General features: G+C 40.3%; 1 protein-coding gene across 6 annotated transcripts in view; it reads left to right on the forward strand.

Moving 5' to 3' along the window:
• The window catches only part of MYPN (myopalladin), a 120945-nt gene that overhangs the window by 77750 nt on the left and 18928 nt on the right, over positions 1-24267 (forward strand). For all 6 annotated transcript variants that reach the window (XM_011994082.1, XM_011994081.1, XM_011994084.1 and 3 more), the window contains 6 exons: positions 184-322; positions 13524-13745; positions 18990-19139; positions 20083-20165; positions 21998-22124; positions 24017-24224. In XM_011994082.1, coding sequence (XP_011849472.1) covers positions 184-322; positions 13524-13745; positions 18990-19139; positions 20083-20165; positions 21998-22124; positions 24017-24224 — 929 coding nt within the window. The remainder of the gene's footprint in view (positions 1-183; positions 323-13523; positions 13746-18989; positions 19140-20082; positions 20166-21997; positions 22125-24016; positions 24225-24267) is intronic.

Genomic DNA, 24267 nt, shown 5'->3' on the forward strand with positions numbered 1-24267 from the left:
TTTTGTTTTAATTAAAATACCAAAAAGACGTTTACAAATACTGATTCTCTGCACAGGGCTTAATTCCCTAAGTGCCTAATGACTGCTGGTTTCTGGTTGTCACTTCAACCACTCTGATTTCTAGGCCTTTTCACCCTGGCCAGTGCTTTTCATGGGTGTGTCGGGTGTGGATTTATCTTACAGGCCGTCCCAGGGATTAGTGAAGAAAAATACAAAGTCTCCTCAACCAGTGAATGATGATCACATTCGTGAAACTAAGAACGCGGTGATTCGAGACTTGGGGAAAAAAATAAATTTCAGTGATGTCAGACCAAACCAGCAGGTAAGATTGTTGGATTCAGAAGGTTTATTGAAATTTTATTGTAAGGAATATAATTTTGCTTGATTCAGTGCTCGGATACTCAGGTAACCTCAGTGAGGCTGATGTTGCAGCTCAGATGGTAGAGCACAGACTAACCAAAGAAATCTGCCTGTGTGGATCTGCAGTTCTTAATTCTCCCAGTAGCTAACTCAGTTTACTTGTTTACATGTATTTACCTAGAATAGGATATATTAAAGAAGAGAGTAAACAATCTATTGTGCATCCCAGCAATCCTCAGCTCAGTTTACAATCTAAAGTTTTTTGAGACAGGTCTCACTCTGTCACCCAGGCTGGGGTGCAGTGGTACGATCATGGCTCACTGCAACCTTGACCTCCCGGGCTCAAGCGATCCTCTTGCCTTAGCCCACACTGAGACTACCTTACCCCACTGTAACTGAGACTACCTTACCCCACTGTAGCTGAGACTACAGGCCCAGCTAATTTTCTAATTTTTTTAAAGAGACAGGGGTCTTGCCATGTTGCCCAGCCTTGTCTCAAACTCCTGGGCTCAAGCAATCCTGCCTTGGCCTTCCAAAGTGCTGGGATTACAGGCGTAAGACACCACACCCAGCCTATGATCTAGACTTTAAGGAACTCTGGGGTTCTAAGTTGTCTAATCTTCAATCTAATGTGCTTAAAAGTTTGGTCACCAGTACCTCTCAATCCTTATATTAGGTTGAATCATGTGAAATAGCCATTAGACAATTTCCTGTGGTTCAACCTGTACAACTCTTTGCTTTCTAGTAAATGCTTACACCAAAGGAAAGAGAGGAAAGCCACCTGCGAGCATCATTCAAACAAAAGAGAGATAGACTGAACATGTTCTGATTTGAGGCATTTATTTTTGCTTTTGAGAATCAAATGGTTATTTTTAATGCAGGTTTACATTTTAATAATCTAACTCTTGGTTTATTTCCCAAGATGGGAACTGACAAAAATACAACAAAATTTCCGTCAATACAATATGCCAAATATTGTGGAATTTGTGAACTCCTAGAAACAAAGTTCCCGATTTCCCGGAGCACATGCTGTTTTCCTTAGTGTTTCTGTCTCTTACTTCCAGTGCAGCCATGGATATACAGTAATTTGCAATTGTGTTATATATTAAGCAACTTATACTGAGTGGATTCTTTTGAAAATGTGGTGCTTAAAACCTTTTAAAAATTCACTTAAAATTATTAAGGGGAATATTTAAACTTGCCATAACTGAGTATACTTTTCATTGATTATTTCACCAAATTTCATCTATTTCTGGGAGGCAAATACCAACGCCACCTATTCTTCTCTTCCACCTTCTAGACAGAGAAACCAAGGCACAGGCTCAATAGTGCAACTGGAACTAGAGCTGTGGTTTCCAGGATACTCTCACATTTTCCCTGAAATGCTGCAGCGTTTTCAGTTTTATGAGAACAGTTACCTTCCAGCCCTATAAATGTTGCTCTATCTAATGCAGATTTATTTTCCTATAATACTGTCACCACACTTGTGGTTGTTAATCCTTCTAAGTCATTGTAATCATAGCTGTATTCAGCCTATGTCTTTTACAACTGGGAAAGCGAGCAATTAGAGCCTTGTAAAAACAATGCTAGCTCAGTACATACGCTGTTTGAATTTACTTTTATAGTTACTCTGTAGGTAGATCCAGGATACCCCATTGCCCAATTCAGGGGAAAGAAGGGTTTTTCTCTTAGTTACCTGACATGTGTAAACATGAAATTCCACAAGTTGAGTGCCATAAATCCAGTGGAAATCTCTCTTAAACCTCCATCATGAATTAACTTCTGGACTAATCGCAGGAACTAGAAAAGTCTCTAAAAGCATCTCAACACGCTCATCTGAATATTTGTGACATGTGTCATTCTTCTGAGAATTATTTTTCTGAGAGTTATTACAGTTGGCTAATTACAGAATTGATCTTAGACTACATCCCATGCCATGGATAATGAAATCCAAGCTGCATAAATGAAATTTGGGAAACTAGGAGCTGTCTGAAATGGAGTGCTTGCATTTGGATGGCAGATGTTGACTCTGAGGAAGTTTTGGAAAATAAAATGATGATCGTATTATATTGTTTTATCCATTGCTGCCTTGGGAAATGATAGTAAAAACGTCGTGAAGAACTGTCTAAAATATACTGTGACCCACGCTAGTGAAGTTAAGAAAGTCAGCTTAGGAAAGTGTAAAAACATTAGACAAGCAGAGAAAAACTATGAAGAGACACCTGTGTATTGATCTAGGCCTGCGTCTGGGGTCACAGGCGTGAAAACAATCTGTGTTCTTACTCCCATATCAGCCTACACACATGGGAAGGGGTTGCAAATGATTCCTTCGGAAGAGTATGCATTTGTTTTGCTTTGAAAATTTTTAGGTCCAGAAAGCTGCGTTCTCTTGCCCTATTTTAGTTCTAAGTAAATAAAGAATAAACTGTCCTAGAACATTTGCATGATCTAGCATTAACACATTGTGCAGAGCATGAAAATAAATCAGAAGTCCAAGTCCTTGAACAATGAATACTATTGACTATAACCAATTTTCTCCCCAGAACTCAGATTTATAAATTATGTTTTAAAATGGTTTTCCTTTGATGTATCTACTGCTTTGTGTTTCTCTGTTGTGATAGTTCAGTCTTTGCCCTTTAACTCATCTTATATATTTACAATTAGCAAGTAACATTTGTTGATTCTTAGAACCTTGTGAAATGAGAAGGTGCCATCCTTTCAGAGGCTCATATTTATTAAAATTTTTAGCTTTCTAAACTTACAACCAAGTGTCTTTGAGTTGGGGATAAGCCAAGAGAAAGGTTTCCTTATTTCTAGATTTTAGGCTGCATCGTTTCCTATTTTGAAGAGTACCATTCATCACCAGTGGATCTTGACGGGACATCGATAAAACCTAAATGGTTTAGGTTAGAGTGGTGAATCTAAAAAGTCAAAGGAATCCAGGATCACGGCCGGGCATGGTGGCTCAAGCCTGTAATCCTAGCACTTTGGAAGGCCGAGACAGGTGGATCACTTGAGATCAGGAATTCAAGACCAGCCTGGCCAACAGTGAAACCCTGTCTCTACTAAACATACAAAAATTAGATGGGTGTGGTGGTGGGTGCCTGTAGTCCCAACTACTTGGGAGGCTGAGGCAGGAAAATCACTTGAACCCCGGAGGTGGGGGTTGCAGTAAGCCAAGATCGTGCCACTGAGCTCCAGTCTGGGTGACAGAGCAAGGCTGTGCCTCAAAAATAAAAAAAATTAAAAAAAGGAATCCAGGATCGCAAAGCATAATGCAGCTTTCATGACAAATGATTTTAATTCATACATGACTTAGCATGAAGTTCTGCACCCAGTAAGTATTTGTTGACTAGCTATGTTGATTGATTGTTAATTTCTAATCTCCATTTCCCACCCCTCTATCCCCAGCTAATGTCTTATTCCAGCTTTCCTCCTTCACCTCATTTCTCTGGAAACTTTTCCATCTCTTTATTTGGTCCTCTCACACCCCCTGCTTTTTATTATTATTATTATTATCATTATTATTATTATTATTATTTCTTTTAAACTATCTGCAGTTTCCAGATACTGCCCGATGTGACAGAGGGAAAAAAATAAGTACCTAATTTTTGTTCTGCCTTTTGTTCCTCTAATCTCCTTCTAAGCTGTTCTGTCAGATCTTCTATTTAAGTCTTTCCTCTTTCATCTCTTACCATGAATTCTTTATGACAATCCTCTTTTGTGAGCCATGAATAGTCATGCCATTCATTCCCTTTCTAACAAGAATTTCACATTGGCCTTACATTCTACTTTGTAAGGCCACTGGCTTTATGCTGCCCACTTTGGGCATTGCAGGACCCTGGCGGCTGGGATAGTGAAGTGTCTCTGTATCCTCTGCCATGGACCCACATAGAAGGCAGCAGTCAGAAGCTCCCTGGGGGCTCAGATTGGGAGGTGTCTTGTTCATTGCTGCATCCCTGTCGTGCATGGTGCAGAGTAGGTGCTCAGTGAACATTGCTGGATCAATCCCAGCTATCGATTTACATTAGTTTCAGATAAGGTAATACAACTGTTAACCAAGTAGAAAAGTTTGGATTTGTTGCAAATCTATGGAAAATAGTTCAGTTGACTATATAGATTCTGATTATACCTCATTATGGATACTACCCATTATGGTAACAATCCAACTTAATCAGCTGATTTTAAAAGATGAAAACTTTTTTATTTTTTTGAGACAGGGTATCACTCTGTCACCCAGGCTGGAGTGCAGTGGTGCGATCTCCACTCATTGCAGTCTTGACCTCCCGGGCTCAAGTGATTCTCCCACCTCAGCCTCACCCCCAGTGGCTGGGTCTACAGGTGCAAGCCACCTGCTTATTTGTAGTTTATTTATAGAGATGAGGTTTCGCCAAGATGAAAACTTTTAAAAGCACACAGAAATTAAACAAAACTCTTGTGTTAACCAAACATTTAAGTATAAAGTAAATCTGTGCATCTTTTAAGAATTCTTTATTCTTAAGTACAAAACTGGATTAAAAGTATTTTTATGCAAGCTCCTTGAAGGTAGAGAATGTTGGAGAGAATGTTGTAGAGAAGGTGCAGAATGTTGTATCCCCATGGTCTATCACAGTGTTTAGCACATAATAGGTACTTACTAAGAATTTGGCAGCAGAGACAGGGTAGGCTATGACAACTAGTTATTTCTATTGAGGGCAACAAGTGATTGCTAGATAAATAGCAAAAGAAATTATCTTCTAGGCATGTGAACCTCCAAGTTTCTGTCACCCAGATTGGAGTGCAGAGTACAATGGTGCATTCTCTGCTCACTGCAATTTTCACCTCCCGGGCTCAAGCAATTCTCCTACCTGAGACCTCCAAGTAGATGGGACTACAGGCACATGCCACTACTCCTGGCTAATTTTTGTGTTATTTGTACAGACGGAGTTTCACCATTTTGCCCAGGCTGGTCTTGAACTCCTGAGCTCAAGCAATCCACTGCCTTGGCCTCCCAATGTGCTGGGATTACAGGCGTGGGCCACTGTGCCCGGCCTACCTCCAAGTTTATCTAAGAATCTTTTCTTCTGTCTCTAAACTCTGGCTGTCTCTGGAAAGAAAAGGAGAACACTTTCTCTAACACGCAATGCTTTCTTTTAGTGCACATCATACCCAGAATCTATTGGGAACACTTTGAGCAGGTTTCCTAGCTGGCTTGATCCTGTTTGTTTATTTGCCCCTGAATTCCAGGCTCAGGACACAGAGTAGAGAAAGCCAGGGGTGAGCTCAGGCAGTGACTGTGGATCATGGCCCATATCTCAGCAATGCCATGTCCAGCTGGGATGCGTCATTACACTATGGTTGGCAATAGAAAAACTGTCTCCACCAATTTGAAGGAACTGCCAATTTGAAGAAACTTTTTGCAGATGTGTCCCAGAAATCAAATGCTTCAAGTTGTCAATTTATCAGCCTTAAGAGGATTGTCTGTTTTTTTAAAAAATGGTTATATTTTCAAGTGGCATATTCTTCTGAAGTAAATATTTTTAGCTTTTCATTTCCTGTCATAGAGCAACTCTAATTCTATGCAATTCATGAGCCTAGAGAGGATGGGTCATTTCTCATTGATTTAATTTCTGTAACACCCAGATTTACATAGAAAAAAATATTCTTTCCTTTGAGTGTAGACATCATCTATGAGCAGCTAACACAAAAACTCCTGTTTTTACTCAAAAAGGAGATGAGGCAAAGGAACATGGAGAACACAGCATAAACCCCGTACTGGACATTTAAAATGCACATTTATGGACCGTGGATTGATAGTGAAACATTTGTGCAGAACAGTGCAGAAAATACCTTTACATTTAATTTTAATTTTTTTTTTTTTTTGAGACGGTGTCTTGCTCTGTTGCCCAGGCTGAATTGCAGTGGCATGATCTCGGCTCACTGCAATCTCCGCCTCCTGGGTTCAAGATTCTCCTGCCTCAGCCTCCTGAATAGCTGGGATTATAGGTGCTCGCCACCACGCCTGGCTAACTTTTGTATTTGTAGTAGAGACGAGGTTTCACCATGTTGGCCAGGCTGGTCTCAAACTCTTGACCTCAAGTGATCCACCTACGTCAGCCTCCCAAAATGCTGGGATTACAGACGTGAGCCACCACGCCCAGCCTAACTTCTGCTCCTGGTTCCTTCCTTTCCTGATCCTGAAAGGACCTAAGCTGATCCCACATTGACTTTGTTTTGTCTGTGGCCTACGGATGCACGATGGGAACCACAGCACGCCCTCTGCCCTGACACACTGTAGGCCTGCAGGCCACTCAAGACAGCCTTCTGCTTGCCCATCCCCAAACAGCCAGCTTGCTCCTCACTCTTCAGATTTCTCAGGCAGGGGGCAGATGGCAAACCCCTGTGTCCCCTAACTGTAGGAGGCATAGCAAGCTTTCCAAGCTCTCCAATGGACCCTCTCCACGGGGGTCCATTTAGTCTCCCTCGCTAAACTTGAGGTGAAACAAGTACCCCAGGGTTAGGGATGGAGGTAGGCATCTCACAGGCATTAATGGCTCTCTTCAAAGTCCTCTTGCTGGGTGTTCTCCCTCCTGACTCTTGTGTCTGTGATGGAGGTAAAAGGTTGAAATCATCTAAGCTGTTCTTAAGCACCTGCTTTGAAATTTCTGAAGAACAGTATGTCTCAAAAGTCACTTGTTTTCTGATATCTAGCCCATCTTGGTGCCTCAGTAGGAACTTCTGATTACAATCTAGTTACAAGTGTATCCTCACTGCCTGGTTACTAATAATGTATATTTTATATATATGGCTTTTTTTGGGTATTTTTGTTTGTTTTTTTGTTTGTTTGTTTGAGATGGAGTTTCACTTTGTCACCCGGGCTGGAGTGCAGTGGCACAATCTCGGCTCACTGCAACATGTGCCTCCTGGGTTCAAGTGATTCTCATGCCTCAGCCTCCCAAGTAGCTGGGACTACAGGCACTCACCACCACACCTGGCTACTTTTTTGTATTTTTAGTAGAGACGAGGTTTCACCCCATTGGCCTGGCTGGTCCCAAACTCCTGATCTCAGGTGATCCGCCTGCCTCAGCCACCCAAAGTGCTGGGATGACAGGCATGAGCCACCACACCCAGCCTCTAATAGTATATTTTAAACAACTCATTGAGCTCTCTGTTTTCATCACCTCTCAACTTGGAGTACTGGTTAAGATAACAAATATATAGCCAAGTGTGTATCTACTATACACATTTATGGTCAAACAAAAAGCACATATTTTCATCATATTGCTCCTGTAGTTCCTTTGGCTAAATCAATTCAAGCATTTACATTCTGTAAAATCAGGCCCCAACTTAAAATCAACTTCCTAAAATTTGTTGTTTGGAATACATAGAGACAATGTGGTATTTATATTCTCAGGCAGGTGCTTAAAGGCTGTATATCTATAACCGATTGTGTTTCTGAAGTATAAGTATAGTCATAACTTACCACCATGTATAATAATATTTCTCTGGGGCCAGGCATGGTGACTCACGCCTTTAAACCCAGTACTTTGGGAGGCTGAGGCGGGCAGATTGCTTGAGCTTAGGAGTTCAAGACCAGCCTGGGCAACATGGCGAAACGCCGTCTACCAAAAATACAAAAATTAGCTAGCTGTGGGGGTGCTGTGTGCCTGTTGTCCCAGCTATTCAGAAGGCTGATGGGAAGATGGCTTGCGCCCAGGAGGCAAAGTTTGCAAGGAGCTGAGATCACACCACTGCACTCCAGCCTGGGCAACAGAGCCAGACCTTGTCTCAAAAAAAAAAAATTCTTTGGAAAAAAAATAGTTCATAATATAGAATTTCAGGAATTCATCTTTCCCTGTAATAATTCTAACAGTGTTGTTAGCTAAGAACTTACCAGCTCTCCCTAGTCAGGCAATAGAAACTGCAGAGAAGGTTCTTTAGCTTGTAGCAAGAACTCTATTAGAATAGGGGCTAGAGGTGGTATGGATGGATTGGAAATTTGAGGACATAATAAAACAAGATAAGAAGCCATAGAAGGTTAAGACCTCTTGCCTATTGAAAACCCCCAGAGGCCGGGTACAGTGGCTTATGCCTGTAATTCCAACACTTTGGGAAGCCAAAGTGGGAGGATTGCTTGAGCCCAGTTCAAGATAAGCCTGGGCAACGTAGGGAGACTCCATCTCTAGAAAAAAAATTAAAAATTAACTGGGCATGATGGTGCATACCTGTGGTCTCTGCTACTTGGGAGGCCGAGATGGGAGGACTGCTTGAACCCAAGGAGTCGAGGCTGCAGTGAGCAGTGATGATGCCATTGCACTCCAGCCTGGGTGACAGAGTGAGAACCTGTCTCAAGAAGAAAAAAAAGAAAACCCCCCAGAATACTTCTCCATTTTGGGCTGGCTCCTTGGTTACTCCTTTTATTTTATTCTATAGACCTCAGGGACTGGTCTTCTTGTTTCTCTTAATCCTTCAAGTTCTTCTTTTGTTCCTGGTAATTTGGATTCAGATATGTAATATCCTGATATGAAGCAAGAAAAGCCTTTGTAAGGGTTTTCAGGAATAACTGGAAACAGACTATGGTGAGAGTAAAAAGAGTCATATCCACCTTGATATGCCCTTTTCTTCACAGAGTCCCATAGGAACAAGGGCCATTCATAGAGAACTGATAAAAGGATCGGATGCATGAATGACCCAAATAAGATTTACCAGAGTAAACCCAGCAGATCCAGTGTTAACTGTTGGAGGCATTTTTATTTTTATTTTTTTTTTTTTTTAGATGGAGTTTCACTCTTGTCCCTCAGGCTGGAGTGCAATGGCATGATCTTGGCTCACTGCAACCTCCGCCTCCCAGGTTCAAGCGATTCTCCTGTCTCAGACTCCCAAGTAGCTGGGATTACAGGCACACACCACCACGAACGGCTAATTTTTGTATTTTTTGAGGCATTTCTTTAAGAAGCCGTGGCAGGACGTAGAAGTGAGATAGGAGCAGAGGAAACAGGAATGGAATGGGGGCGGGCAATGGACAACACCAGGACTATGTCTGGGGAAAGAGCTGCAGCCCCAGTGTCAGGGAAGGGACAGGTTGGGAGACGAAGCCTTGGAGCTTTCCCTTCTGGCTTTCGGTGCCTGTGCCCTGTCCTTGGCTGGTCAGCACTACTCGAGTCCCGGGAGTATGCTGAGAAGTTGGGGCTGGAAATGGGAGGTGGAGGACCAGGATCTGTAGCATCGAGAGAAGAAAGAGGAAAATCTCTGGTGGGTGAAAAGGAAACATCTGAAGCCATACAGCCTCCCCATTCCTGTTAACGGTTTAAGGGTGGATGACTGTAACTTGATGATGATGGAAACTGGGACTTCCGGCTGGGCGTGCTCAAGTCTATAATTCCAACACTTTGGGAGGCTGAGGCGGGTGGATTGCTTGAGCTCAGGAGTTCAAGACCAGCCTGGGCAACATGACGAAATCACGTCAGAAAGAAGGAGGGAGGGAGGGAGGGAATGAAAGAGGGGAGGAAGCGGGGAGTGAAAAGAAAAGAAAGGAAAGGACAAGAAAAAAGAAAAGAGGAAAAAAAGAAAGAAACTGGGACTTCTGCTTGCTTTAGTCTTTGTTTCTGAAATATGAACAGAAAACTCTGAAAAACACAGATTAGCTTTTAGGAAACAATAACCTTTTCTTTATGATTTACCCATAGCAAGAGTCCCCAGCTAATTCCCTAGTGGCCTCTAGGGTGGGTGCCATCCACGTACCCTCCCCAACACCCCCTGCCAGATACAGGCTCAGTCAGCACCTCTAGGCACTTCTCCCTATGAACACAGGCACCCAGTCCACACCCCTCTCCACCAATGATCACAGAGCCTGAAATAAATGGAGAAGTCACCCTCATGAAAGTTTGGGGTCTAGGATCTGCATGTGGAGTGAGAACTATGTGAATTATTCTTTTTGAATGTAATTTGAAAATAATAAACAATAAAATGTAGCACCTATCTCACATGGTAACGGAATAAAACGACTTATTGGTTTACTTCTAAACATCCTGGAAAATAAACCCAAATTTGTTAAAAAGAAAAGTAATATCAATTTAGAATCATGAATACAGTCCAACAAAGAAAAAAAAATTCCTGGTGTGATTTTAAACTGGCAAGTCTAGAAAATACTTCAAACTTGTGAGACCATATAATATATTTATGGAAAATACGGTCATTGTGAAGAATTAGGTTGAATCATATGAAACTTCTGATAGTCTACCATTGTTGACCTACAAAAATGTCAGTTTCACATAGTTTCACCTAATAGGTGGATAGTGGAAGCTTTAATTATTAACTTTTCCCAAAAATATTCCTATAATGTAGAAAATAATCTTAATATATTTCAACTAAATCTGGTTTCAGAATCCAGTAACGATCTTTTACTTTAACTGATTTGAATGATCTCATTAAAAATTAATAAACTTTATGGGAAATTAATCACTTTTTCCACCCTATAAGAACTGGGTACTTACTTTTTTTTACCCAGTTTGAGATGTGGCAGAGAGGAGCAGATTTAAAATTGATTCCAACAAATTAAAACCAAGAAACACTTAGTTTCTGTAGTTCTGAAGTTAAAATTCTATCCAAATTCAGATGATTATACTGAATGTATAAGACAGTAATTAGAGGACATCACTAACGTGATTTAGCTTGAGAATGCACAAGTGCTGAACTCAGTCACTCTCCCACTGACTAGGGGCAGGTGCATATCAGCCATGTGCTTCCAAATTCCACTTCAGGAGCATGCCAGTACCATCTCCATAGAGTTCCCCTAAATTATAAAATTAGGGTTAACTAGAGCCATAAGTTTAACCAAAGGTCTCACTCTCACCCCAAGCACATGGCTCCAGATTCCTCAAAGATGTGGTAATGTCAGAACAAATGATTGCTTCTATTTCATTCATGTATTCACTCGTTCTTCAGATACTTATTAAGTGCTCACCTGCCATGGTGCCGGTACTCTTCTAGGTGCTGTCAGTATAGGGGGAAGGAAGACAAACAAGATCCCTGCTCTTGTGGAGCTAACATTCTAACACTTGGAGATTCAATCATTCAATCAATAAACAAACAAGAAAAACACTAGATAGTAACCAGTGCTATGTAGAGAATTAGAATGGGGAGTTACATTAGATGAAGGGATCTGGGGAGGCTGCTTTGGGGAGGTGACATTTTTGATGGACAGGCTATGGCAGGGAGAGGGAGTAAGAGGAATCCAAAATGAGTCCTAGTTTTAGGGTTTACTTAGTGCTGTCAAAGTGTGGTCCGAGGACCTGTGCCAGCCTGCAAGATGTCACCTCTCTGCCTTGAGATTAGCACAGAAATTAAGAGTAATCATTCAGGGCCAGGCATGGTGGCTCATGCCTGTAATCCCAGCACTTTGGGAAGCTGAGGTGGGTAGATCACTTGAGATCAGGAGTTCGAGATCAGCCTGGCCAACATGGTGAAACCCCGTCTCTACTAGAAATACAAAAGTTAGCTGGGCATGGCAGAGGGTGCACGCCAGCCTGGGCAACAAAACAGAGGGAGACTCTGTCTCAAAAAAAAAAAAAAAAGGGTAACAATTCAGAAAATTTTATAGAAATTTGACAGGGAAGTTTTATATAGTATACAATAATTTTGCATTTCTTTCATTTTGCTAATAATTTGTTTTTATTTTACTTTACAAAAGTGCAGGCTGGAAATTTTTAAAACCTGATTTTCATGGTAGACAGTGTGAGAAACATTGGTTTAATCACTTAACCAAGTGGATGAATAGTGGTGCCATTTCCTGAAATGAGGAAAAGGAGGTTAGGAGTATCTCTGGGGGACAGAAATCAAGCGTATTCTGTTTGAGCCATCCTGTTTGACATGCCCATTAGACATCATAATGTAGAATAGTAGTATATGACTCTGGAATTCTGGGAAAGAAACCAGGCTTGGAGATATGGATTTAGGAGTCATGAGCAGAAAGTATGTGAAGCTTGGACATTGGATGAGGTCACCTAGAGCAGAGATGGAGCCAGCACAGGAGACTGGTGCGGCGAGAGAAAGAGAAGGAAAGACCAGTATGGTGTGTCACGGAAGAAAATGTTTCAAAAGGAAAAAGTAGTCATCTGTGTCTAATGCTGCTTAGATCAAGTAAGGTAAGAATAGATAAATGACAATTAGATGTGGCATATTTGAAGAAATCTCAGAGGAACAAAAAGAACACAAGACTAATTGAAGTAGGTTAGCAAGACAATAGGTGACAATGAAATGATCTCATAACAGCAGGGGATTATTTCAAATGGTTTTGTTGTGAGGGAGGCAGAGAGATGCAGTGAAAGTAGATATGGAGTTAAGAGAGATTTTTTTCCTTTTTCTTTTCTTTTTCTTTCTTTCTTTCTTATTTTTTTTTTCTTTGACACAGAGTTTTGCTCTGTTGCCCAGGCTAAATTGTGGTGGCATGATCTCAGCTCACTGCAACCTTTGCCTCCTGGGTTTAAGCAATTCTCATAACTCAGCCACCCCAGTAGCTGGGATTATAGGTGTGCACCGCCACACCCAGCTAATTTTTGTATTTTTAGTAGATACAGAGCTTTGCCGTGTTGGCCAGGCTGGTCTCGAACTCCTGGCCTCAGGTGATCCACCTACCTCAGCCTCTCAAAGTGCTGGGATTACAGGTGTGAGTCACTGTGCCTGGTCTCTTTTTTTTTTTTTCACCATCTTGTATTGTTACAGTAGCGATATATTTTTCAAGACAGCTTTTCCTCAAGTGTGAAGATGGAAAAATCCAGTAGAGACAAGAAGCTGGTGATGCAGGCGTTGCAGGCATATATCAAAATGCAGTTCAGAATGGCTTTGCCAAAATAACTCTATAGGAAGTTATCCATATTGAAAGGAACACTAATATAGCTCTGAAAATTATATTCCATCTACATTCCATTTCCTACAGAATTCTACTGGGACTGCATGCTCAGGTGGAATGTCAGGATGCACTAAGGCCATGTGGGATTTTAGGAGAGACACTGACATTTCCTTTAGTGCTCCATGGTGAGAAACTGGATCTGGAACATATCTGGTTTATTTGGATTTCATGGTATAAATCTAATGTCTGAATCTTAAAAAGTGGCTTCCTCAGTTGTCCTGATGGACATGTTCTTCCTTGCCATATGGAAATTGAAACATGTTTGTCATTTTGACAGGAGTACAAAATTTCAAGCTTTGAGCAGAGGCTGATGAATGAAATAGAGTTTCGCTTGGAACGTACTCCTGTTGATGAATCAGATGATGAAATTCAACACGATGAGATCCCCACGGGCAAGTGTATTGCTCCTATCTTTGACAAGAGACTCAAGCACTTCCGGGTCACAGAAGGCTCTCCAGTCACATTCACCTGCAAAATTGTTGGGATACCTGTTCCAAAGGTAGGGGAAGATGACAAGCCAGTTGGCCACCTAACAGCATGGAACTATAGACAGTGCCTTCAAGAAGGTCTTTAAAACATATACACAATGTTTTTTCTTCTTTTTTGTATTTGTTATTGATATAGTTGTACATGTTTTAGGGTATATGCGATATTTTATACTTGTGTGAAATGATCAAATCAGGATAACTGGGATATCCATCACTCAAACATTTATCTTTTTTGTGTATTAGGAACATTACAGTTTTTCTCTTCTAGCTACTTTGAAATATACAACAAGTTATTATTAACTATAATTTTTCCACTGTACTATCAAGTACTAGAACTTATTTCTTCTATCTAACTGTACGTTTTCACCCATTAACCAACCTCTCTTCATTCCCTTCTCCCATCTACCCCTCCCAGCCTGTGGTAACCACCATTTTACTCACTACCTCCATGAGATCATTTCCTTTAGCTCCCACATATAAGTCAGAACATGCAATACATGTCTTTCTGTGCCCAACTTACTTCACTTAACATAATGACTTCCAGTTCCATCCATTTTGCTGCAAATGATGGGATTTCATTCATTCTTTTTATAGCAGAATAATATTCCATTGTGTATAGATACCCCATTTTCTTTATGTATTCATCCACTGATGGACAAATATAGGTTGATTTTGTAACTCGGCTATTGTGAATAGTGCTGCAATAAATACAGGAGTGCAGATATCTCTTCAACATACTGATTTCCTTTCTTTTGGATATATATCCAGCAGTGGGATTGCTGGATCACATGGTAGTTCTATTTTTAGTTTTTTGGAGAAAACAGTCTCCATACTGTTTTCCATAACAGCTGCACTACTTTACATTTCCACCAACGGTGTATGAGGGTTCCCCTTTCTCCACATCCTCACCAGCACTTGTTATTTTTTTGTCTTTTTGGTAATAGCCATTCTAACTCTGGTGAGATGATATTTCTTGGGGTTTGATTTGCATTTTCCTGTTGATTAGTAATGTTGAACATTTTTTCATATACCTGTTGGCCATTTGTATGTGTTCTTTTGAGAAATGTCTATTTAGGTCTTTTGTGTGTGTGTGAGAGACAAAGTCTCACTCTGTCACCCAGGCTGGAGTGCAGTGGCACAGTCTCGGCTCACTGCAACCTCTGCCTCCCAGGTTCAAGCGATTCTCGTGCCTAAACCTCCTGAGTAGCTGAGATTACAGGCACCCGCCACTATGCCCAGCTGATTTTTGTATTTTTAGTAGAAATGGGGTTTCACCATGTTAGCCAAGCTGGTCTGAAACTCCTGACCTCAGGTGATCCACCCTGGAGACCCCAGCCTCCCAAAGTGCTGGGATTACAGGCGTGAGCCACCATGCCCAGCCTATTCAGGTCTGTTGCCCATTTTTAACAGTCTTGGTTTTTGTTTTTGTTTTTTGCTATTGAGTTGTTTGGGTTCTTTATATATTCTAGTTAGTAATCCCTTGTCAGATGAATACTTTGCAAATATTTTCTCCCATTCTGTAGGTTGTCTCTTCACTTTGTTAATTGTGTCCTTTGCTGTGCAGAAGCTTTTTACTTGCAGTAATCCCATTTATCTATTTTTGCCTTTGTTGCCTGTGCTTTTAAGGTCTTAACCCCCAAAAAATTTGCCTAGACCAATATCCTATAGTGTTTCCCCATTGTTTTCTTCTAGTAGTTTCATAGTTTCAGGCCTGGCATTTAAGTCTTTAATGTATTTAGAGTGGATTTTTTTATCTGGTGAAAGGTGAGGATCTAGTTTCATTCTTCTCCATATGGGTATTCAGTTTTCCTAGCACCATTTATTGAAGAGACTATCCTTTCTCTCAATATATGTTCTTGGTGCCCTTGTCAAAAATGAGTTGGCTATAAATACATGGATTTATTTCTGGGTTCTCTATTCTGTTCCATTGGTCTATGTGTCTATTTGTATGCCAGTACCATGGTGTTTTGGATACTATAGCTTTATAGTATAATTTGAAATCAGGTAGCATAATGCCTCCAGCTTTGTTCTTTTTGCTCAGGATTGCTTTGGCTATTTGTGGTCTTTCATGATTCCATATGAATTTTAGAATTGCTTTTTCTATTTTTTTTTTCCTTTTTTGAGACAGGGTCTTGCTCTATTGCCCAGGCTGGAGTGCAGTGGTGAGATCTCTGCTCACTGCAACCTCCACCTCCTAGGTTCAAGCGATTCTCCTGCCTCAGACTCCCGAGTAGCTGGGATGACAGCTGTGTGCCACTACGCCTGGCTAATTTTTGTACCTTTAATAAAGATGGGATTTCGCCATGTTGGCCGGGCTGGTCTTGAACTCCTGGCCTCAAGTGATTCACCCACCTCGGGCTTCCAAAATGCTAGGAATACAGTCGTGAGCCACCACTCCCAGCCTGTTTTTTCTATTTCTGCAAAGGATGCCATTGGTATTTTGATAGGGATTGCGTTGAATCTGAAGATCACGTTGAGCAGTGTAGACATTTTAACAATGTTAATTCTTCCAATTCGTGAACATGGGATATCTTTCCATTTGTGTGTGTGCCCTCTTCTATTTCTTTCAGTGTTTTATAGTTTTCCTTGTAGAGATCTTTCACTTCTTTGGTTAAATGTATTCCTAGGCATTTTATTTATTTATTTTTGTAGGCATTGTATTGCTTTCTTGATTTCTTTTTCAGATTGATTGCTGTTAGTGTATAGAAATGCTACTGATTTTTGTATGTTGATTTTGTATCATGCAACTTTACTAAATTTGTTTACCCTAAGAGGTTTTTGATAGAGCCTACATTTTTCTAAAACATAAGATCATGTCATCTGCAAGCAAGGATAATTTGACTTCTTCCTTTCCAGTTTGGGTACCCTTTATTTCTTTCTCTTGCCTAATTACTCTGGCCAGGACTTTTAGGCCTATGTTGGATAAAAGTGGTGAAAGTGGGCATCTTTGTCTTGTTCCTGATCTTAGTGTAAAGACTTTCCATTTTTCCCTGTTCCGTACGGTATTAGCTGTGGGTTTGTCATATATGACTTTCATTGTGTTGTGTTCCTTCTGCACTCAATTTGTTGAGGGTTTTTTATCATAAAGAGGTGCTGAATTTTATTGAGTGTTTTTTCATTGTCTATTGAGATGATCATATGGTTTTTGTCTTTGATTCTATTGATGTGATGTGTCGTGTTTATTGACTTGCCTATGTTGAATCATCCTTGCAGAGCTGAGATGAATCACACTTGATCATGATGAATAATCTTTTCAATGTGTTGTTGAATTCAGTTTGGTAGTATTTTGTTGAGGATTTTTGCACCTATGTTTATCAGGAATGTTTACCTGTCATCTTTTTGTTGTTGCTGTTGTTGTTATTGGGTCTTTGGTTTGAGTATCAGGATAATGCTGGTCTTGTAGAATGAGTTTGGAAGTATTACCTCCTCTTTAATTTTTTGAAATAGTTTGAGTAGAATTGATATTAGTTCTTCTTTAAATATTTGGTAGAATTCAACAGTGAATCCATTAGGCCCTGGGCTTCTCTTGGATGGGAGACTTTTTCATTACTGCTTCAGTCTCATCACTCATTATTGGTCTGGTCTGTTTAGGTTTTCTATTTCTTTGTAGTTTAGTCTTCGTAGGTTATATGTGTCCAGGAATTTGCCAATTTCTTCCAGGGTTTGCAATTTGCTGGCATATAGTTGTTCACAATAGTCTCTAGTGATCATTTGTATTTCTGTGGTATCAGTTGTATTGTCTCCTTTTTCATCTCTTATTTCATTTTTTGGGGTCTTCTCTCTTCTCTGATTCTTTCTTAGTCTAGCTAAATGTTTGTGAATTTTGTTTATCTTTTTAAAAAACCAACTTTTCATCTCTTGTATTTTTGGTCTTTTGTATTTTTTTAGTCTCAATTTCATTGATTTCTGCTCTGTATTTATTATTTCTTTCCTTCTACTAATTTTGGATTTGGTTTGTTCTTTGTTCCTTGAGATGCCTCTTTAGCTAATTTATTTGGAGTCTTTCTGGGTTTTTTTATGTAGGAATTTATTGCTATAAACTTCCCTTTCAGTAAGAAAGTCTTATCAGACTCTAGTGAAGTATCTACAAAGAGAATGAAAACCCATACCAGAAAATTAGCAAAGCCCAGATAATTTCACTTAAAAAAAAACCATCAAGAATGAGATCATTAAATAGTCAGGCTAAAAAGAAATCAGACTTATGGGTAAGTTCAAATTTTAATAAAAGTTTAAAATAAGTGTCCTAGTCATGATACTATATTTTGGGCTATTGATTTTCATAGCCATCAAGCTCACCAAACTGATATTTTTCTGTCTACTTAATATCTATTTAATATCCACAGGGTACCTGTTCTTGTACAAAGTGAGCTATATTTGTAGCATTACTATTAGGTTGGTAAATGCTAAGAATGTCACATCGTTATCACTGGATGCTGAAAAATCACATAAATCAGCAGATTTTTTGGCAGTCAGCTGAGAGAAGGATTTACACCCAACATGGTTTGTGGCAAAGAATCTCTCTGCTCTTCTTTCATAAACATTAGCATAGTATTATCATGTATGGTTAGGTAACCAGGAAAAGTAGAGGAGGACAGCTGCAACCAGTATTTATCTCCTCTGTCTTTGAGAGATCTCCTTCACACATGCAAAACTTAACATGAGATATATAGATAGATGTGTATGTGCATGCACACACACACACGTATACACACACACACACACACACACATAGATATTTACATTTTGGCTGGATGAGAAATTTAGCAAGTTAATCCTAGCCTCATTCCATTTAGTGCAACAAACCATACTAACCTTTCAAGCAAGGCGACTTATTCTAAGTGCTGAGATCTGCAACTGCAGGAGACTTGAACTTGTAAATAAGGTAATGAGAAAATATCCTGTCTCCTGGTTTTCATTATTTTGCTTCTGAAGACATGTCCATTCCTTAGGGTAGTTTTTAAAACTAAATATGAAGCACAAGAAAAATCGTCAAAAACTTCATCTTAGTCCTAAATTATATTGAATTCTTGACTTAAATAATAACATTTAATGTTAAATAGTATTATGTAGGTACAAGTCGAGGGGCAGATTATACAGTCATTTTTAATATGTTTTATAAGTTTTTTTTCCAAGTGCTACATAAAGTATGGGTCACTTAAAAGATGGCAGTTGTCCCTTGCCTCACCCCAGACCCTAGTTTATTAACCTCTAAAGATAAACAAAACAGCGTACATCTTGATAATTTTTCATTTCAGGTTTACTGGTTCAAAGATGGTAAGCAGATTTCTAAGAGAAATGAGCACTGCAAAATGAGGCGAGAAGGAGATGGGACATGTTCTCTGCACATTGAATCCACCACCAGTGATGACGATGGCAACTACACCATCATGGCAGCCAACCCCCAGGTGGAGACGCAGGGTTCTGCGCTGTGCGGCACTCTGAGGAAGGAGCAGTTGATGTCATTGTGAATGAGACCTTGAGAAGTGCGAGTTACTAAGGATTGCTGAGGAAAATGAATGAGAAGCATTGTGATTGTGTGTAACTAGGGCACAGCATCACAACTTAAAAGACTAGTTAGCCACTAACAGGTCACTCAATGCTTCAGCCTTTGTCAAGGGACACTAGTACTATTTTTTCACTGTGTATACCTTGCAGACTTATTGAACTCAGTCTTGTGTTTCTCAACACATTGATTCTCTTGAAGAGTCAATAAATCAATTGACCAATCATTCTATCAGGAATGATCTGTCGTTTTTGTTCTTTAGCGAATAGGCAAATTACTTTGCAAAGGTTTGTGAATGTCCCTCAAACTCATAATGTCCACATTTTTGGATTGTTTTGTTTTTTAAACTTGGAAAGCCATAATCATCCACTTTCCTTTTCTGAATGAAGGCAAATATTAAAACTCCCCTAAAAGATGTGGCAGAATAAACATCTTCAATTACTATTTGAGTAGGAAGTACAGAACTATAACATCCATTCCTACTGAAATGTTAGTTTTAAAGAGTCTCTGTTGAGGAACGTATGAAAATATTTGGCCATGCTTTTAAATTATGACTGCAAATAACGTTAAGTACATAAGAATTCAAATTTCTTTTTACCTTTGTGCTGTTTATATCTCAATTTAAAATGAAAGTCATTACCATACTCTTAAAAATCTCTCCCCCGGAATATTAACAGTGATTTAAGAAATCATATTTTATTGATTTTATTGCTTTTATTCCTCTCCCCTAAAGAAAAACTCATAATAGTCAAAATTTCACAGTGTTCTGGTCCAGAAAATTTTATGTACATTGAAAAAGTGTGAGATTCTTCTTATTTTAATCTTGTTCATTTTCTGTTTGTCAGGGGAGGATCAGCTGTTCTGGCCACTTGATGGTACAAAGCTTGCCCATTCGCAGTCGACTAACCTCTGCTGGTCAGTCTCACAGGTAAAAACAATAAGAATTCCCCTTCTCTAGGTCCTTCCCAAGCACCTCCCCACTATCATGAGCACCAAACTACTGGATCCATGAATTCTTAATTAAAGGTAGTCCTTCACTTTCAGCGTCAGCATCACCTGGGAGTTGGCTGGAAATGCAGAATCCCAGGCCCCACTCCGGATCTACTGACTCAGAATCTGCATTTTAACAGAATTCCCAGGTGATTCACAAGCATAGTAAAGTTTAACAAGCACTAGTCTCTGGGGTTTTTTTTTTAAGTTTGATTTTTATTTTTTAGAGACAAAGTCTCACTTTGTTGCCCAGGCTGGAGTGCAGTCGTGTGATCATAGCTCACTGCAACCTCAAACTCATGGGCTCAAGCCATCTTCCCATCTCAGCCTCCCAAGTAGCTGAGACTACAGACGCATGCGACCATGCCGGCTAAATTTTTCTATGTGTGTGTAGAGACAGGTGTCTCGCTATGTTGCCTAGGTTTGTCTCACACTCCTGGCCTCAAGCAATCCTCCTGCCTTGGCCTCCCAAAGTGCTGGGATTACAGGCATGAGCCACCACTCCCAACCTGGCATGCTTTTAATGGTTCAAAATTTGTAACCATCAGTAGCACCTGCACACATAATATGTAAATCAGACCCATTGAAGTAAGTTACCATCTTTTGTTTAATAAAACAGAAACCTTTCATGATTGAATGTATATTGATGGAATGTTTTTGTTGTTGTCTCCAATGTAACAACTGGTTTTCTTCCTCTCTGATTTTACTAACCACTAAGAAGAAAGAGCCTGGCTCTCCACTTGAATCTTACGGTGCCACAAAGTCTTAGCAAGGCATTCCATAGCTGCTGACACAGAAGAATTAAATGTGACTTACCAAAGGAACAAAAATAGTGACCCATGTTTCAGATACAGTATTTCACCAGCATTGCAACTATACCTTCTTCTTCTTCTTTTTTTTCTTTTTTTTTTTTTTGAGATGGGGTCTCACTCTGTCATCCAGGCCGGAATGCAGTGGTGCAATCTCAGTTCACTGCAACCTCCACCTCCCGGGCTCAAGTTATCCTCCCACCTCAGCCTTCCAAGTAATTGGGACCACAGATGTGTGCCACCATGCCCAGCTAATTTTTGTATTTTTTGTAGAGATGGGGTTTCACCATGTTGCCCAGGCTGGTCTCAAACTCCTCAAGCAATCAACCTGCTTCAGCCTCTCAAAGTGCTAGGATTACAGGCTTGAGCCACCAAACCTGGCCCCCTCTCCCTTTGCCTCCTCCTCCTCCTCCTTTTCCTCCTCCTCCTTTCTTTTTTAAGAACAGCTGTTACTGTTGTTCAGTCTTATCCAGTTTAAGTTCATACTCATCTTTAATGGTCTGCCATGATTTATAGCCAGGTTAAATTTTATTACTCAAAGACACAGGGATTGCCGCTGCCTTGCTCTGGGTAATAAACAGGACTTCTCTTTTGGCTCTTGTTTGAAGTTCGGATTGAATACTGATCTATTTGTTTATTTTGATGACTTTTGAACAACTGGTTGAACTCATAGCAAGGTGAGCTGAGCCCACTTAACCCAGAATGACAGAAAGAAGCTAAGCCTGTTTATTTGATTGCAGATCTCACAAGACAGTCCCACAGTGTGTGAGATACTTACCAGTTTGTGTTTTACATCAGCTCCACACCATTATTTGTTGTTTATGCTCCAGCCTCCCCTTTCTCCCTTCAAAAAAAAAAAAAAATCTGTTCTCTAGGTCCTGTAGCCATGCCTAAATGCCTATCATCATAAATTTGTAAATTTATTTCTATATTTAATATCTGAACACGCTTGTTCTTATAGGGGAAGATCCCGAGTGCAAGAAAGAGACAAAGAGCCCCTACAGGAACGCTTTTTCCGACCACATTTCCTGCAGGCTCCTGGGGATATGGTAGCTCACGAGGGGCGCCTCTGTCGGCTGGACTGTAAGGTAGACTCCGGCACCCATCCTTGGTTCCAGATCTGTTCGTGTTTTGTATTTGTTTGCATTCATTTTTGTTTGTATTTGTTTTGTGGGTTTCTTTTTTCAGGAAAGATGAAATGGGGAAGGGACAGAGATCACTTTTTTTTATCATAAAGCTTGTTTGGAGTATTTAATGTCAGACGAAATTATTTTATGAAATTTTTGAATCTTTAGATATTAATAAAAATTACATTGGTGTTATATCAAGTTAATTGCATTTTTAGAAGACAACCAAAGAGGTGATACACAGTAGTTGTCCCTTATCTGAGGGGCACGCGTTTCAAGCCCCGCAGTGAATGCCTGAAACTTTAGGTAGTATTGAGCCCTATATAGAGTATTTTTTAAATTTGATAACCAAGACAGCTACTATCTAAGGGGCAGGTAGCATAGACAGTGTGAACACGGTGGACAAACGGGTGATTCATACCCTGGATAGGATGGAGTAAGACAGCATGAGATTTCATCATGCCACTCAGAACGAAACACAACTGAAAACTTAGAAACTTTATTTCTGAAATTTTTCATTTAATATTGTCAGACTGTGGTTGACCTCAGGTAACTGAAACTTTAGATAAAAGGAGGACTACTATAATTCAGACATTTGCATCTAAGCCTTTTAAGAATTCTAGAATGCCATGGAAGGTTTAGATACAAGTCTTTTCATTTGGTGTCTGGAAAGTAATAAAAACTATAGAGCATATGGTGTGATTTTCACATCCTTGAAGTGAATTGTTGGACTTGTGGCCTTTGAAAATGTACAAACGTGAAAATATGGCCCCAAGGTAGTGTATGAGAACAAAAGCTGGTTTCTCATACTAATCAACCTCCTTTACCTTTAGCTATTCTACATTCTCATTTTTTGACCAGGCTTTAGTTGAGCAGCGTGGATATCTCTCAGTATGAAGAGAAGCTTGCATCACCCTTTCTGCCCCATAGGTGCAGAATGCTATGGAAGACTTAGATGCAAATTAGTCAAAGCTTGAGGTTAAGTATCTGTAAAGGGTCCACTTCTATCTATGCTATCTATGGTTCTTCTTCTCTTTGTGGCTGCCTAAATAATATTCAGATTGATTGTTACATCCCCCCTCTAAACTCTGAAAGATTCCCATGCCTGGGTCCCATCCCCAGAGATTCTGATTTATGGTAAATGGGCACCAGGATTTTTAAACACCTCCCACATGATTGTAATATACAGCAAGGTTCAAGAACTCTGGTTTACTATCTGGCTTTTCATTATCCTCAGCAAACTAACACAGGAACAGCAAACCAAACACCACATGTTCTCACTCATAAGTGGGAGTTGGACACTGAGAACACATGGACACAGGGAGGAGGCATACCGTGCCCTGTTGGGGGGGCAGGAGGGGTGAGGGGAGGGAACTTAGAGGACAGTTCAATAGGTGCAGCAAACCACCGTGGCACATGCATACCTATGTAACAAACCTGCACGTTCTGCACATGTATCCTGTGTTTTTGTTTTTGTTTTTTGGTTTTAGAAAAAAAAATCTGGCTTTTCTCTTGGCTATTAGGTATGTAAACAGTATATCGTCTCTGAAATTGATGCTGCAGGCCTACTGTATCTATCTATTTCACTTTTTAATTCTTATTTATTCTAATCTAGAGTATAATCACATAGGTTAACCATGACCTCAACTGTGATCAAAGTACCATACAGTTCAAATTCATGCAGCCGTTTATTCAGACCCTTCTTTTCTCTCGATGCCCCTACAGAGAGCTTTCTCATCACTCCATGTTTTCTCTCCCTGTCTGTTTGGTGCCAAGCAAGGATAAAGAATTCAGCCATCAAATAACTGTGCCTGTCGTCAGTCATTTGCCTCAGCTGTCCTGTTGTTTATTAGGTGAGTGGTTTACCGCCCCCGGAGCTGACGTGGCTACTCAATGGCCAACCTGTGCTACCAGATGCCTCCCACAAGATGCTGGTCAGGGAGACCGGAGTCCACTCTCTGCTCATTGACCCGCTCACTCAGCGCGACGCGGGGACCTATACGTGCATCGCTACCAACAAAACCGGGCAGAATTCTTTTAGCCTGGAGCTCTCTGTAGTAGGTAAGGTTTGCTGCTGGGACCCCTAAACAAAACTTCCTCCAAA

The sequence above is a fragment of the Mandrillus leucophaeus genome, unplaced genomic scaffold (genome assembly GCF_000951045.1).
Source record: "Mandrillus leucophaeus isolate KB7577 unplaced genomic scaffold, Mleu.le_1.0 Scaffold441, whole genome shotgun sequence".
NCBI classification, from domain to species: Eukaryota; Metazoa; Chordata; class Mammalia; order Primates; family Cercopithecidae; genus Mandrillus; species Mandrillus leucophaeus.